General features: G+C 56.0%; 1 protein-coding gene across 8 annotated transcripts; it reads left to right on the plus strand.

The window, feature by feature from the left end:
- The first annotated feature begins 433 nt into the window (after positions 1-433).
- Positions 434-14,877, plus strand: EPHB6 (EPH receptor B6). Of its 8 annotated transcripts, none has more exons than XM_057504847.1 (19): positions 434-741; positions 5,979-6,035; positions 7,276-7,347; positions 7,635-7,815; positions 8,124-8,188; positions 8,443-9,196; positions 9,910-10,065; positions 10,417-10,767; positions 10,852-10,976; positions 11,192-11,354; positions 11,598-11,712; positions 11,886-11,938; positions 12,135-12,254; positions 12,382-12,647; positions 12,888-13,061; positions 13,576-13,725; positions 13,982-14,175; positions 14,296-14,460; positions 14,557-14,694. In XM_057504847.1, the coding sequence occupies exons 4-18, from the start codon at positions 7,716-7,718 to the stop codon at positions 14,453-14,455; spliced, it is 2,946 nt and encodes a 981-aa protein (XP_057360830.1). In that variant the 5' UTR covers positions 434-741; positions 5,979-6,035; positions 7,276-7,347; positions 7,635-7,715; the 3' UTR covers positions 14,456-14,460; positions 14,557-14,694. The 8 variants fall into 8 exon arrangements, with proteins under 8 accessions (XP_057360830.1, XP_057360825.1, XP_057360828.1 ...); XM_057504842.1 differs by having other exon boundaries at positions 435-741; positions 14,296-14,451; positions 14,557-14,877; XM_057504845.1 differs by having other exon boundaries at positions 435-741; positions 12,891-13,061; positions 14,296-14,451; positions 14,557-14,877.
- Positions 14,878-15,025: the final 148 nt, after the last annotated feature.

Here is a 15,025-nt window from a genome sequence, read left to right on the forward strand (position 1 = left end):
AACAGGAGAGGAGTTCAGGGCTAGAGCAGGCGCCCCGCCGCCCGTCCACCTGCTGCCGTCCACGCCCACCCGCCCGCGGGCCCCCCGGACCGCCCGCCAGCCCACCCCTTTTCCTGCGTTCCCTCCTCAGCTCACACCCACCTGAGTTCCAACCCGAGTAGGAACTATAACGGTGGGTTTAGTGTCCCGAGTTGACGCAAAGCAGGGGAGGCGAGGGGCGCGGGCGTTGGGGCCGGCCGCCCTCCGGGGCGTCGGCGCCCCACTGCCGGGCCCGGGGCCCGCGCCGGCCCTCCTCGGAGTCCCCGGCCTCCGCCCGCGCGGCCCGGCGGAGGCGGCGCCCCGGAAGAGCGGAGCGGGAGGGCGGCCGCTGGGGCCGGCGGGGGGCGGGCCGGGCCGGGCGGGGAGGGGCGCGGAGGGGCGGGCCGGGCTGCGCTCGCTCCAGCCGCCGCTCCGGCGCAGAGCTGCGCGCCGCGGGACCCGCGGCCGAGCGCGGCGACGGCGAGCGCTACGCGGGCCCCGCTCGATCCCCGGGCGCCCCGCCTCCAGGGCAGCCCCTGCTGCCAGCCGCCCCGCGTTCCCCGGGACCCCAGAGAGGCGCGGCCCCCGGCAGCCCCCGGCCGCGGCTCGGGGTCCCCGCACCCGAACCGACACTCGGGCAGCGCCGGACGAGCGCGGGGAGCCGCAGCTCCAGCGCGGGGCCTCGTGGGGCGCAGACCGGCGGAGCCTGTGGCCGGCGCGAAGGTGAGCCCCACGGTCGCCGACGGTTTGGGGGCCGAGGGGGCGGTGTGCCCAGAGACAGAGGGATTCAGGTTTGCACAAGTAGAGGGTTTCTTCAGGCTGGGCCTCTGCAGATCCTCGCTCAGGGGCCTCCTGGGGGTGTACCGAGTATCCCTCCCCAAGGCGAGAGCGGGGTTCGTGAAACTGCCAGCCTGGCACCCCCCGCCTCCACCCCGCAGCTGCCGCTGATACCCTGTTAACACTGCAGCTGCAATCCCCCACTGTGGCCGCACGGACTCTCCCGCTGGCTCTGGCCTGGGGTTCTGATCTAGGGGTCCTCACAGAGGCCGGTTCCCAGGGTTCTGAAAATGATCGCCCATCCATCCGCCTCCAGGGGCATCTCCCCAATCCCGGAGGAGTGGGGAGGAGCAAGGAGGCTGACCCCACTCCTGCCCCTGGTCTGACCCCGTCACCACACCTGAGCCTTGGAGGGGAGGGGAGGCTCGTGCTCCCCAGCCGTCACCCCCAAGTTGCAACTAAAGTCTACTGCCTGCTGCTGCCGCAGCTCCACCCCTCTCTTTACTGGGTGCTTGGCCCTACCTGTCCCACACCCCCACCCACCACTCTTGGCTGTCTGGCACCCTCTTTCCTCCCACCCCTGGGGGAGCTGGCATGTGCCCAGCATAGCTGATGTTGTAATGTCCCTGGCAGTGCCCGTGGAGAGAAGCAGCTGGGCCTGTTCCCCTTAAGTTAACCAGGGCCAGGCCCTTCACAGGCCAGGAGAACTTGACTCAGGCTCTCGAAGGGAGATGCTGGTGCGGTGGGAACGGACTGGGATTTCGGCAGCCCAGGGAACCTGACCATGTAATGGGGCACTGGAGGGCTGAGACTTGCCAGAGCTGTTCAGAGGGGCCACGTGGCTCTCTCAGAGCAATGGACCTTTTTTTCTCTCAGTAAGATTAGGGTGCAGGCTCCTATGTACCTACCTAGTGGCCTTGGGAGAGGACTCCTTTGGAGTCTATTGGTTCATTTGGGGTGCAAGAAGATGGCTGGCAGTGACCGCTGTGTCACCGGAATGCTGGGGAGTGACAGGCAGTGGTGGGCTGAGTGTGGGAAGGGCAGGAGCTTCCCCCTCTGCGCCAGCTGCTCTCCCAGCTCATCCTCGGGTCCTGAGCTGGGCCTGGGCTCCTGTGGCCCCACAATACGCCCCACTCGGTGGAAGGGGCTGCAGGGTTCCGGGCAGCCTCACCAGTCCCTTTGTCTACCTCTCTCTCCCAGCCTGGGTGTTACTGCAGAAGCAACTCCTGGGGCAGAGAGCTATTCACAGCCCGACTAGGGGTGGAGGAGCGACAGGCCCAGCATGAGGGAGAGGGCTCGTGGGCATCTGCCACCAGCACGAGGACCACTCGGGATCCGCACTCACGTGCGTGCTGTCACATACACACCTCCCGGCACACCTGCTCCTCTCCCCTCTCCACACTCCCTTACACACTCACACTTGCCCTCACAGGCTCTGGGCCTGGCACTCGTAAATCTTCCCCACACATGTACCGGCCGCCCCCACAGCCTCCCTGGTGCCCTTTTCCAGAGCCATGCGTGTCCCGGTCAGTGCACAAGCAGTGCACAGCACTCATTCTAAGTGGCTGTCTGGCTAGACCCAGACACTGCCTGCATCTTAAAAGCCTTTCCAGCTCCACAGCCTGGGAGTGGGAGGCACGGTCGCCTGCCTCTGCGTGCTCTGAGGGACAATCGTGGGAACTGGAGGCCTCGAGGGACACAGGACTGTCCTCTGCTAGGTAATCCACAAATTGCCTCCTCCGGCCAGGGCAGCAGGGGCCAGAAGCCCTGGAGGATAGCCGCCTCCTCACTGTCTGCTCTGGATGCCCCTGTAAAGGCCAATGGGATCCTTTTCAAGGCAGGTGGCCAGAGCTGGAAGAGAGCGACCGAGCCCACATCCAAGGTGGAGATTAAAGGGCAGAGGCTGCAGCATTAAGCTGAGCAAGGATTATACTGGAATTTCCTGGGTGTTTAACAGCTGCAGAACAGGACGGAGGACAGGGCCTGTGGTGCTGACCCCTCCCACACTGACCCTGTGGCTAACAGGTGTGAGGAGCAGCTCAGCAACCACACCAGACACGAAACCACTGGTCCCTTTGGGCCTGGAACCTGCAGCACATTTGCCTCACTGCACGTCCTGTCTGGGCTCACTTCTCGTGGGTTCCAAGTGCACAGCCCCCTCCCATCGGTCCTCCATTTCCCTCTGAAGACGAGGTCCTTTGCTTGACACCGTATAAGAGAAGAATGATATTATCAGTGGGACAATTTGAACTTTTTGGGAAAGAAGCTTAAGGAAAATCCAGGGATGAAAGTTATTTTGCTCCCCCGACCCAATTCCCAGCTCTTACTGCCTCTCCATCTCTGCTTTCTTTTTAAAGATGAAAAATTTTATATAATTTTGAAACCCAGAGGAAGAAGTTAGGGGTCGGGGGTGAGGGTGTGGATAAAACGTAAACACATGCTATAGTAGTAGTCTAGGTTTTTAAAATATTTTCCTTTTTTGTTTAGATTTTGGTTTTAATTATAAAAATAAGATCTGCTCACTGCAATAAGAAAAATATGTGTAAGACAAAATTAATAATTCCCCTACCTACTATCCTCCATCTCTACCTCCTACAGAAACCAATTTTAATGGCCCAGTGCATCTTCTGCCATACCTTCCTCCCAGCTTATTTGGCTTATATTATTTAATTTTTTAAAATTCACTTTGTGGATTGAGGTACATCAATTAAGGCAGCTTGCCTTGTTCATAAAAGTATCATGTTTCGCATTTTCAGTTGAGGACAGTTTTTTTTTACTTCTTACTGATTTACTCATTTAATTCATTTTTCAACCTTTAATTTTTATGGATAACAGGACTCACAAGCTACTATGATTTATAAGCTAAGAGTCTACACATCTTTAATCTTTGCCAGTTTCTGAAAACAAAATACAGCTTCAATGCCTACAAAACTGTCATGTTTTTTATAAACCAAAGAAATGTCGCAGGCTTGTGGATGCAGTGCCTCTACTGTAGCGAAAAGATAGAAAGTGATACATCCAGAAAAGAAGCTGAGAAAAAAAAATGTGAAGTCAGAGAATGCAATTTTTGTCACACGAAACCTCATGTAATCAATCTCATTTTCTGAGCTACCATTTTACATTCACATTTCTGCTGCTTCTGGTGTTTTATATTTTTTAAAACCATACACACGTCTGAAATCTGAATATTTTCCTGATTGGGATGAGTTTTCTGCTCTTTCATGGGTTAGAGGATTTCAAAATACTGACCATTCTCGAGCTGGAGGAGATGCAAGGATCTGAAGCCATCCTGTCCGTGTCTGTGTGGTGGAAGGGATGTGCTTGGCTGCTCCCAGGATGCAGTCCTGGGCCAAATGCGGAAAGATGTCTTATTCCACAGCCACTGAAGGCATCTTTGAAAATCAAGTTCTGAATCCTGCTTGTTTTTAGTATTCCGGGCATGGGGATGGAGTTGCATGTTCTTGTCACTTACATTTCTCCCTTTGAAACTTCTTTCCGAAGAATCTGCAGTGGTGGGCATTAGTTGATAGCAATTTCTTCCACATCTCAAAGTTGCCTCTTTCCTTATTTTTAGTCTTGCCATAGAGATCCACTTAGGTTCTTTCTACATATTAAGAAATAAGACTTGAATTTATCTGTTTGTTTGAGAAGTAAGAACTGACCTTGTTTCCAAGTCTCACTCAGCCACAATTTTTTTTTTTTTTTGAAGAAACTTGTTTATAACCTTCAATCTTCTGGATCCAGATCTAAAAAAAGGTCTCATCAAACAGCAAAAGGACACTTCTAGGTACTTGAGGATCCTCCACCACTGCTTTTTAGTGAATATCTTTGTTCTTAGTAAAATTTTTAAAAAATTACTGAAGTGGCAATCCCCATGCAATGTCTCCATTTTACTCTCTTCTTTCTGATTCCCCTTGACGACGGAAGCTGAGTGGCTTTAACCTGTTTCATCATTGCTTTTGCTCCTTCCTGGATCTTCTGGAGAGAGGCCAGCTTCATGTTGTCACTAAGATAACATGCTAAGACTACACACGCCCGCCCAATGGCAGCCACAAGCTACTGTTACTTGTATTATAATCAAATTCTTTGCCATTCCTCAGCTTCCAGAATGTTCCACATTGCGCAGCTGATGTGATATGCAGTGCATCTCTTCTCTCGTGTTTTGCTGTCTTTCAAAAAAAGTGCATTGAGATTCATCCAAAATGTTTATTATCCCTTCTCCATGATTATTTGTTTGGTTATAAGTTTAGGAAGACACCATGCTTACAGTTTCTTCTTTGTACAGATTCCAGAATCTATCCATGTTCTGACTGAGAGAGGCTGTTTTAAAGTACATCTGCTGGGCAATGGTATAATAGCCTTCACTGTTAAAGACATTTTGCTGGCATTCTCAGTTCTTGGTAGCAGCATTCCTAAAGACTCTATGGCTCTGAACAGAATCTGGTCTACTTTGGTGTGTCAAGCATGTCTTCAGATTAAGCCATTGAATGAGTCTGGGGGTGCACCTACACCATGAATTACTTCAGGATATTTATTAAACAGCCATTGGTAATGAGGCCATGCTTTTTACTTCATGATCTCCCTGTTCTTTGAAACATTGATTTAATCTGTGAGTGGGTCTAGTAGCATTTGCAAAGAATCTCTGTTTCATATGAATACTTTGCTGTACGGAAATGCTTGTTTTCCCACTTTTATTGAGATATTAACATATAACATTGTAAAAATGTAAGGTGTACACATGGCAGTTTGGAAATGCTTCTTAGTTGCCTCCATATGCAGTAAGTTGAACTCTATTTCATAAATAGGGTTCTAGAGGGATGAAAGGTAAATTTCGGTGACCAGTTGTCAGTTCCTACCACACATCAGTCCATACAGCTGTAGAAACAGTCTTTTCATGATAACCATATGGAGATAATACTGAAGGCTTCATCTTACAGTACAGGCAGCATTACCAGAAAAAAAATTAGTAGAGTCAAATTATGATTTTCATATTTATCAATATTAAATATAGTTTAACAGTTGGGATTTCAGCTTCATTGTGAAATGTATAGTTTTCAATGGTACCATGAATGACATGGCCACAAAGCCAGGAGAAATCAGATTCCCACTTTCCAATTAGTTGTTTGTTTTATTCTTAGTCCCGTGTCTTTTGAGCAACACGCCTCTTGTTTTCTTCTCTATAGAAATAAATGGAATCTACTGCTCTCATAGACTCTTGAGACTCAGCCATGAGGAAAGAGGTAGGTCACCACTAATCTCTAGACCAGTGAGCCAAGGAAATTCTGAGCCCACTTATCTTAATTGTGACCCTGGAGGCAGTCATACCTCCCTAGCCTGTGCGTGTGAGCTGTAGTGGTGTGCCTCTCAAAGCTTGGGAACGTTTTATATGAAAGGGCAGCTTATTACATAGTCCCCAGAAATCATTTTGAAGGCATGAAGACTGTTTTGATTCATTTTGCTAAACTGTTATTAGTTACTGATTTAAAGGAAATTTTAACTAATGATTTAATTGAGATATTTTATGTATATACAAGATTTTTAAAATACAGATATTTAAGGGAATATAGTGAGAAAAATCTCCCTTGCCCTATCACCATCCTCTCCCTCTCCCTTTCTTTCCAGGTTTTGCTTACCCTTCCTAACGATCCTTACATTTTATTTGTCCTTCTCAAGCCACCAGCCTGGAGAGCATATATTACACCGTTCTACACTGGACTACTTTCACTTGGAAATTATTTCCACATCAGTACATAACACTAGCCCTTATTCCCTTTTAAGTTTGTGCTATAATTTTTACATCATCTTCTTGTTGATGAGCAATTACTTTACAGTCTTTCCCTTTACAAACAACTTTGCAATAAATATTCTTGTTTGAACATGTGTGCACGTGGCTCCAAGTTTACAGTATCTGATGAACAAATTCTTAGAAGTGAAACTACTAGATGGACATCACCAATTGTCCCTCCAACCTGAACTCATAATCTCAGTGAATATAAGAGAGCCTGCTTCCAATAGCTTCTCCAAACTCATGCATCATGAATCTTGTAATATTCAACATGCTTTCCTTTCATTGTGAGCAAACTAGAAGCATTTCTTCATATATGTGAGGCATATGCTTATGTTCATTTTTCTGTAAGCCATTGAAAATGTACCCCCTGTGGAGAGAGGACCTTTGTTCACAAAATGGAGGTATGTCAGACCTACATAGATCTGTCCCTTCTTTATGCTGGCTCGTTTATCACACGGCAGGAATCTGCACCTCTGTTATTTTGCATCTGCCCTGACCCCACCCCCCTGAGGCAGCCCCCACAGCGCTCCTTCTGCAGCTTCTCAAGCTTTACTGCCTCTCTGAAATGCCTTGAGTGCCCAAGTCTGATGGGGGTCAGGAAGTGTGGGTGAGGGGGATCTTGTGTCCCTAGGGAAGGAATAACTTCTGACCTGCCTGCTCTAATGAGAAGAATCTTCCGGCTTCCAATACAGGGTGGCTGTAGGAGGAAGAGAGGAGAATAAATGAAGAGAAAGAACTGGAATAGCTCCTTCCATCAGGAAAGGGTAAGACTGGCCCAGAACTGCCTGTGCTCAAAGAGGGTGGCCATGAGAAAGGGATGCTCAGAGAGGGGGGTTGAGTCACCTGCAGGGAGTAGGGAGGGAGCGACCTGGCACATGGCCCTCCAAGATGGTAGACTTGGCACAGATGGGAAGTCAGCGTCCGGCTGGCCCTCACCCCATGATTGCTGATGGAGCGGTCTGAGAGCTCTAGGGGGAGACACGGGGTCAAGTTTTATGAAGCTATGCAGTTTCCTCCCACCGGCTGCTTCTGATCCTGTGTGTCTGCCTAGGAAGTAAGCTTGGCGGCAGACCCCCAGGCTCACAAAGCGGCAGCCCTGCCTGGGAGCGGGGTGGGGCCCTGAAGATGCCCCATGGCTGCTGAGGAGGCTGCCCGCTCAGGGAGCCGCGGGGCGGGCATGGTGTGCGGTCTGTGGGCCCTGCTGCTGCTGTCCTCAGTTCTGGCTCTGGAAGGTAAGACGGAGGGGAGACTGGAGAGGCCTCGCCTGTTGAGAGAGACCCAGCCTGGGGTGGGGAGTTGGGAAAGATTCAAGAAACGCAGAGCAGAGGGAAGACATCAAAACGGGGCAGGGAATGGCGTGGGTTTCAGAGAGAGGCTCCTGACAGACAGCTCTGCTCCTGCCGGTGAATTAAATGAGCAAGGGGGGGGAGATTCTTTTTTTCCCTCATGGGAATGGGGTCGGGGGTGCGGGCGTGGGGGGGTGGTAGCGAGTGCGGGCTGGAGACTTGGCCACTGCGTGGGCCTTCTTCTCTCTGAGCAGAGATATTGCTGGACACCACTGGAGAGACATCTGAGATTGGCTGGCTCACCTACCCCCCAGGTGGGGTGAGTGCCCCTCTTTCACTCTGAGCCCATTGCCCCTTTACTACTCTGCTCCCTAGAGTATGGAATCCAGGAAGGGGCCCCTGGGTAGCGACTGATGGGAAAAGACTCCTTCCCTCCAGAGGAACAGGACTTTGGGGTGTCGTCACCCTGCCTTGCATGCCGTTGATTTTAATTTTCAGTGGAAGAGATACGGCCCCTGCTCCCTGCACCCCCAAGCCCCGAGCAGCTAACGCTGTCCCCCACCCTCCCTGCAGTGGGATGAAGTCAGTGTTCTGGACGACCAGCGTCGCCTGACTCGGACCTTCGAGGCATGCCACGTGGCAGGGGCCCCCCCAGGCGCCGGGCAGGACAACTGGCTGCAGACACACTTCGTGGAGCGGGGAGGGGCGCAGAGGGCGCACATCCGCCTCCACTTCTCGGTGCGGGCCTGCTCCAGCCTGGGCGTGGCCGGCGGCGCCTGCCGGGAGACCTTCACCCTCTACTACCGCCAGGCGGAGGAGCCCGACGGCCCCGACGGCCTCTCCGACTGGCACCGCAAGCGCTGGACCAAGGTGGACACGATTGCCGCGGACGAGAGCTTCCCCGCGTCCTCGGCGTGGGCCGTGGGCCCGCGTGGCGCCGGGCAGCGGGCCGGGCTGCGGCTGAACGTCAAGGAGCGCAGCTTCGGCCCCCTCACCCAGCGCGGCTTCTACGTGGCCTTCCAGGACACGGGCGCCTGCCTGGCCCTCGTGGCCGTTAAGCTCTTCGCCTACGCCTGCCCCTCCGTGCTCCGCGCCTTCGCCGCCTTTGCCGAGACGCAGGCCAGTGGGGCGGGCGGGGCCTCCCTGGTGGCAGCCGTGGGCGCCTGTGTGGCTCACGCAGAGCCAGACGAGGATGGAGGGGGCGGCCAGGCGGGCGGCAGCCCCCCCAGGCTGCACTGCAACGGGGAAGGCAAGTGGATGGTGGCCGTCGGGGGCTGCCGCTGCCAGCCGGGCCATCAGCCTGTGCGCGGAGACAAGGCCTGCCAAGGTGAGACCCCGGCCCCCTGCGGCTAAGATGCCCCCTCCACCCCGGGCTTCTCTCCTGAGCACCCCAAACTTCATTTTGTCCCCAGCAGGTCGGGAATCGGCTATTTTAGGAAAGGACTCCCGTTTTCTCTAGATTTATTTCCTAAAGCACACCAACTTGCTCTCATCTGCTCATCTGAAATTTCTAAAACTTTCTGGGGACTTCCACAGTCATTGCTGAGGATCCTAGGGCTGGGGGCCTGAGAAGCGATGGAGAACAAAAGGAGTTAAACTCCTGGGTCATCTTGGCATGGGGTCCCTCGCCCCCATTTGCCATCTAGTTGGGAAGGGACTATCCCAGGGCCAGGTGACCAGGATGCAGGTAGAGGAAGGCAGGGGACACTGGCTAAGGGGAGGGGGCCCTGCCACAGGGTGGAGGCTGCAGGGGGCCTTTGCAGAGGCAGTTATGCAGTCACGCCTGACGCCTGCATCTGGTACTTGGCCTGCCCGTAACGCCCCCAGCCCACCTTGCGTTATCCGTCAGTGCAAACACAATAACACCCTAGCGCGACGACGGAAGTAATCTCTGTCCCAGGGATCAAAAGGGAGGAGAGGGTTTGGGGCTAGATCTCAGGAGGAAAGGACCCGCCCCTGGGGTGTGCAGTGGGTGGGGCTCAGGAGGGGACAGGTGGAGCCAGTATGACGGCAACACCTTCACCCTCTTGTGCTCCTCAGCCTGTCCCAGGGGCACCTACAAGGCCTTGGCTGGGAATGGTCCCTGCTCACTGTGCCCTGCCCGCAGCCATACCCCCGACCCGGCAGCGCCTGTGTGCCCCTGCCTGGATGGCTTCTACCGGGCCAGTTCCGACCCCCCAGAAGCCCCCTGCACTGGTGAGTCCCCCACAAGCCCCAGGAGAGGAAATGGGACTGGGAGTGGGGACAGAGAGGGAGAGCCTGTGGGTCACACAGCGGGGCTGGTTTGCGTTTGCAGTGACTTCTCTTTCTCTTGTGTCCTTGGTTCATTCCTCGCTACCCTAAACCTCCCTCTCGCTGACCCCATGCCCACCTGGCCCGCCTCCTGCCCTTCTCCTTCCACCTGCCTCTTCTGCCCTCTGGCCCCCCGCTGGGCTCCGTCTCCTCCCCTCTGGGTGTCTACCTTCCCGGGCCTCCCTCCTTCCTCAATCACCCCCACCCACAACTCCCTCTCCTGTGGCCCTTTCCACTGCCCGGTGGCCTCCCCAGGCCCTCCATCTGCACCCCGGGAGCTTTGGTTCGAGGTGCAAGGCTCCGCTCTCATGCTGCACTGGCGCCTCCCTCAGGAGCTGGGGGGGCGAGGGGACCTGCTCTTCAACGTCGTGTGCAAGGAGTGCAGAGGCCACCAGGAGCCTGGCAGCGGGGGCGCTTGTCGCCGCTGCAGGGATGAGGTCCACTTTGACCCCCGCCAGAGGGGCCTGACTGAGAGCCGAGTGTTAGTCGGGGGGCTCCGGGCACACGTGCCCTACATCTTGGAGGTGCAGGCTGTCAACGGGGTGTCAGAGCTCAGCCCGGACCCTCCCCAGGCTGCAACCATCAATGTCAGCACTAGCCACGCAGGTGAGCCTTACCTCTCCTTAGCACCCCCTCCCTGCTCCCGCTCCTTGGCCCTGGAAACCCCCCCCACTAACCCCCCTGCCTCAGTTCCCTCTGCAGTCCCTGTGGTACACCAAGTGAGCCGGGCATCCAACAGCCTCACGGTGTCCTGGCCACAGCCAGACCAGACCAACGGGAACATCCTGGACTATCAGCTCCGCTACTGTGACCAGGTCAGGAGGGGCGGGGGTGCCCAGCAGGGCTGATGGGAGCTTGCAGGGCCACTGCAGGGGGTGAGAGGTGGGGGCCACTAGGACGACAGAGGTGCCAAGGAGCCTGCAGCAGGGGGTTTCAAGAACGTGGGAGGGGCTGGAAGCTTTGCGGGTAGGAGCAAGGGTGAGAGGGTTGGGGCAGGGGGCAGGGAGTGAGTGGCTGCCCCCCTCCCCAGGCACAAGATGAATCCCATTCCTTCACCCTGACCATCGAGACCAACACGGCCACCGTGACGCAGCTGAGCCCCGGCCACATCTATGGCTTCCAGGTCCGGGCGCGGACTGCCGCAGGCCACGGCCCCTTTGGGGGCAAGGTCTATTTCCAGACACTGCCTCAAGGTGAGAGGAAGCCTGGACAGGGAGGGAGAGGCACTAGGCGGTGGTGAGGAGAGCCCAGGGGCTGCCCCTGCCTTGAGCCCTCGCCCAGCACCCTCCAGACCAGAGGCTGTGTGCAGGGGGCTCCTGGCCAAGCAGCTGGCCTTCGAGTCCGTGGGTGGATGGGGGTGGGCACACCAGGCGAGTGTGGGTGCACGTGCATGTGAGACCTTGCCCGGCAGTGATCCTGGGCGCCTGGGTCCTCAGGTGAGCTGTCTGCCCGGCTTCCAGAGAGACTGTCCTTGGTGATCGGCTCTATCCTGGGAGCCCTGGCCTTCCTCCTGCTGGCAGCCATCACTGTGCTGGCTGTTGTCTTCCAGAGGTGCGCCCCTCCCTTTGTGCCCCCAAGCCCCTCACTCTGGTTGCACAACCCCAAGTCCAGGCAGCCCCAGAGCCTGTGCAGAAACCCCCACCGACCTCGTCCTCCGCCACCCGGCCCACGCAGAGGTGGGAGGAAATGGGAAGGTCATTCCAGGACTCGATTTTGTCCCCCAGGAAGCGGCGTGGGACAGGCTACACAGAGCAACTACAGCAGTACAGCAGTCCAGGTGTGGGGGGCTAGCACTGTGGGGTGCACAGGTTGAGAGATGGGGGCTCAGGGATGGGAGCACCCCAGGCAAGGTTGGGTTCCCCCAAAGTTGAGGGGTGCTCTTGAGCACCATGTTCAGAAGAAAGAGGGCATGCCTGGGGTGTGTGGGCAGCACGGCCTCCCGGCATCCCTTCATAACAACCTATACCTCACAGGTCTTGGGGTGAAGTATTACATTGACCCCTCCACATACGAGGACCCCTGCCAGGCCATCCGAGAATTTGCCCGGGAGGTTGATCCTGCATATATCAAGATCGAGGAGGTCATTGGGGCAGGTACTGTGGGGGCAGGAGCAGGGAATGGGAAGGACTGGGGCCCCCTGGGAGCCTCCCCTGGCAGGATCCCTTCTAAACAGGGTGGGACACCATAAGCCCTCTGCCCACCCTTGACACCCTCCCCCAGCTACACCTATTCTCCCAGGCTCCTTCGGAGAAGTTCGCCGGGGCCGCCTGCAGCCCCGGGGACGGCGGGAACAGGCTGTGGCCATCCAGGCCCTGTGGGCCGGTGGTGCCGAGAGCCTGCAGACGACCTTTCTCGGTCAGGCTGCCGTGCTGGGCCAGTTCCAGCACCCCAACGTCCTGCGGCTGGAAGGCGTGGTCACCAAGAGCCGGCCCCTCATGGTGCTAACGGAACTCATGGAGCTGGGCCCCCTGGACAGCTTCCTCAGGGTCAGTCTGGCCTGGGAGAGGGAGGAGGGTCCCTGGGTGCTGGCAAGTTGGCAGTTCTCAACTGTCCTGGAGGCAGAGCCCTATGCCTTGCTTCCCGCCTCCCGTAGTCTTCATCCTTTATTCCCAGTGCATTTTCCGGTTCCCTGACCCCCTCACCCTCTTGTGCCCATGTCTGCTGTGCCATGTGTCGAGGTTCCCTGCCCCATTGCTGGTGGCTGACCTCTGCCCCCTGCCCATCAGCAGCGGGAGGGCCAGTTCAGCAGTCTGCAGCTGGTGGCCATGCAGCGGGGAGTGGCTGCCGCCATGCAGTACCTGTCCAGCTTTGCCTTCGTCCACCGAGCACTCTCTGCCCGCAGTGTGCTGGTGAATAGTCATCTAGTGTGCAAAGTGGCCCGTCTTGGCCACAGTCCTCAGGTAAGAGCACAGCCACGGCGGCTCAGCATCCTGCAGTAGATGCTGGAGGAAGAGCAGGACGTGGGGTGGGCACCTCAGGTGGCATATCATAATATCTGCAGTATTAGAACTCACCCGTGCTCCATCCAGGATGGAAGCCGGGGTCGGAGGCGGACAGGACTGAGGCATTTCTGGGCTCCAGGCTGGGCCATTAGACGGGGGAGGTGGGAGACCTGTAAAAACACCTAGAACCACCTCCTGGGCTTCTCCTAAAGCACAGAGTCCACAGAGTCAGAGCAGCTGTGTGCAAACCCTGAGCTCTCGACCCTCAATCTGTGTGACTCCACAGGTTCGTACTTCTCTATGCCTCAGCCTCTGCACTATAAAATGGAGGTCATATCCTCTACCCTACAGGGTTGTTATGAGGATCGAACAAGATGCTTGATATGAAAGCCTGGACACACATCTGAGCATATAGTCGTTGCTCAATAAATGTGGCCACTACTCTGATTATCACTAAAAACCCCACCCTCAGGGCCCAAGTTGTTTGCTTCGCTGGGCAGCCCCAGAGGTCATTGCACATGGAAAGCATACCACAGCCAGTGATGTCTGGAGCTTCGGGATAGTGATGTGGGAAGTGATGAGTTATGGAGAACGGCCCTACTGGGACATGAGCGATCAGGAGGTGAGCTCTTGACCTAGACATTGCTGATGCCCCACCCCCATCCTTCCAACCCCTGAGCCTCGCAGACTCGTCCACACTAAGACCTCCATTCTCTGATCCACTCACATTCTAAGTTCACATTGCTTTTGGCACCCATATTTTTAAGTTCCTTCTCCACCCAACCTCATGTTTCACCTGATGCCAGCCCCCAACCTAACAACATACTCCTTTCCACTAGCAGTAGCTTCCCATACCATATCCTTCCTCTAACCCCCAGGTACTAAATGCCATAGAACAGGAGTTCCGTCTGCCGCCACCTCCAGGCTGTCCTCCTGGACTACATCTGCTTATGCTGGACACCTGGCAGAAGGACCGGACCCGGCGGCCTCATTTTGACCAACTGGTGGCTGCATTTGACAAGATGATTCGCAAACCAGACACTCTGCAGGCTGGCGGGGGCCCTGGGGACAGGTCTGGAGCTTGGGGCTGGAGCCTGGGAAAGCTAGGGAGGGTAGATGCAAACCGAAAAGAAAACTGAGCAAAGGGGCAAAATGAAGGGGGGAGTTTGACCTGCCTGTGCCCCTCCCCCAGGCCTTCCCAGGCCCTTCTGACCCCTGTGGCCCTGGACTTTCCTTCTCTGGACTCACCCCAGGCCTGGCTTTCGGCCATTGGACTAGAGTGCTACCAGGACAGCTTCTCCAAGTTTGGCCTCTGCACCTTCAGTGATGTGGTTCAGCTCAGCCTGGAGTAAGCAGGGTGAGGTGGGTGGCGGTCCTCCGGGCCTGAGGCCAGCAGTCATGCCTGGGGTCTTGGAGAAGCTGGCCCAGATTTGACCCGCTCCTTCCCCCCCAGAGACCTGCCTGCTCTGGGCGTCACCCTGGCTGGCCACCAGAAGAAGCTGCTGCACAACGTCCAGCTCCTACAGCAGCACCTGAGGCAGCCGGGCCCAGTGGAGGTGTGAAGCCTAGGCAGGGAGCCCTGGACTGACTGTGCCCGTGGCCAGCCGTGGACGCAGGCCCAAGGGGGACATGGGAGGCGCGTGCAAGTCTCCTTGGCCTCTGTGAGAGTTGCCTGCCACGCTAAAGCCGACCGACCCCCTGGACGCTTCGCTCCCCAGCCCTCCGCCCCTCCACCGCCTCCCCCCACATTAAAGGGAAAAAAGTGATTCTGCAAGTTGGAGGTGTGGTGAGGCCTCAGCCTGCAAGGAAGGGCTGGGAAGGCGTTGGAGGGGTAGAGGCTGCCTGGAAGGGACACTGCGCAGTGAAGGCACAGGGGAGCCACGGAGATAGTAGGGAACAACTTTAATTGACAGGTAGAAGAA

This window comes from Manis pentadactyla, chromosome 7 (assembly GCF_030020395.1).
Source record: "Manis pentadactyla isolate mManPen7 chromosome 7, mManPen7.hap1, whole genome shotgun sequence".
NCBI lineage: Eukaryota > Metazoa > Chordata > Mammalia > Pholidota > Manidae > Manis > Manis pentadactyla.

What these genes read in the sequence shown, in the direction of transcription:
- EPHB6 (XM_057504842.1), top strand. Translation starts at nt 7,716, where the DNA reads ATGGCTGCTGAGGAGGCTGCCCGCTCAGGGAGCCGCGGGGCGGGCATG. An exon ending in TTTCCAGACACTGCCTCAAG is followed by an intron (nt 11,355 to 11,597) that starts GTGAGAGGAAGC and finishes CTGGGTCCTCAG; the next exon opens with GTGAGCTGTCTGCCCGGCTT. An exon ending in GTCTTGGCCACAGTCCTCAG is followed by an intron (nt 13,062 to 13,575) that starts GTAAGAGCACAG and finishes CCCCACCCTCAG; the next exon opens with GGCCCAAGTTGTTTGCTTCG.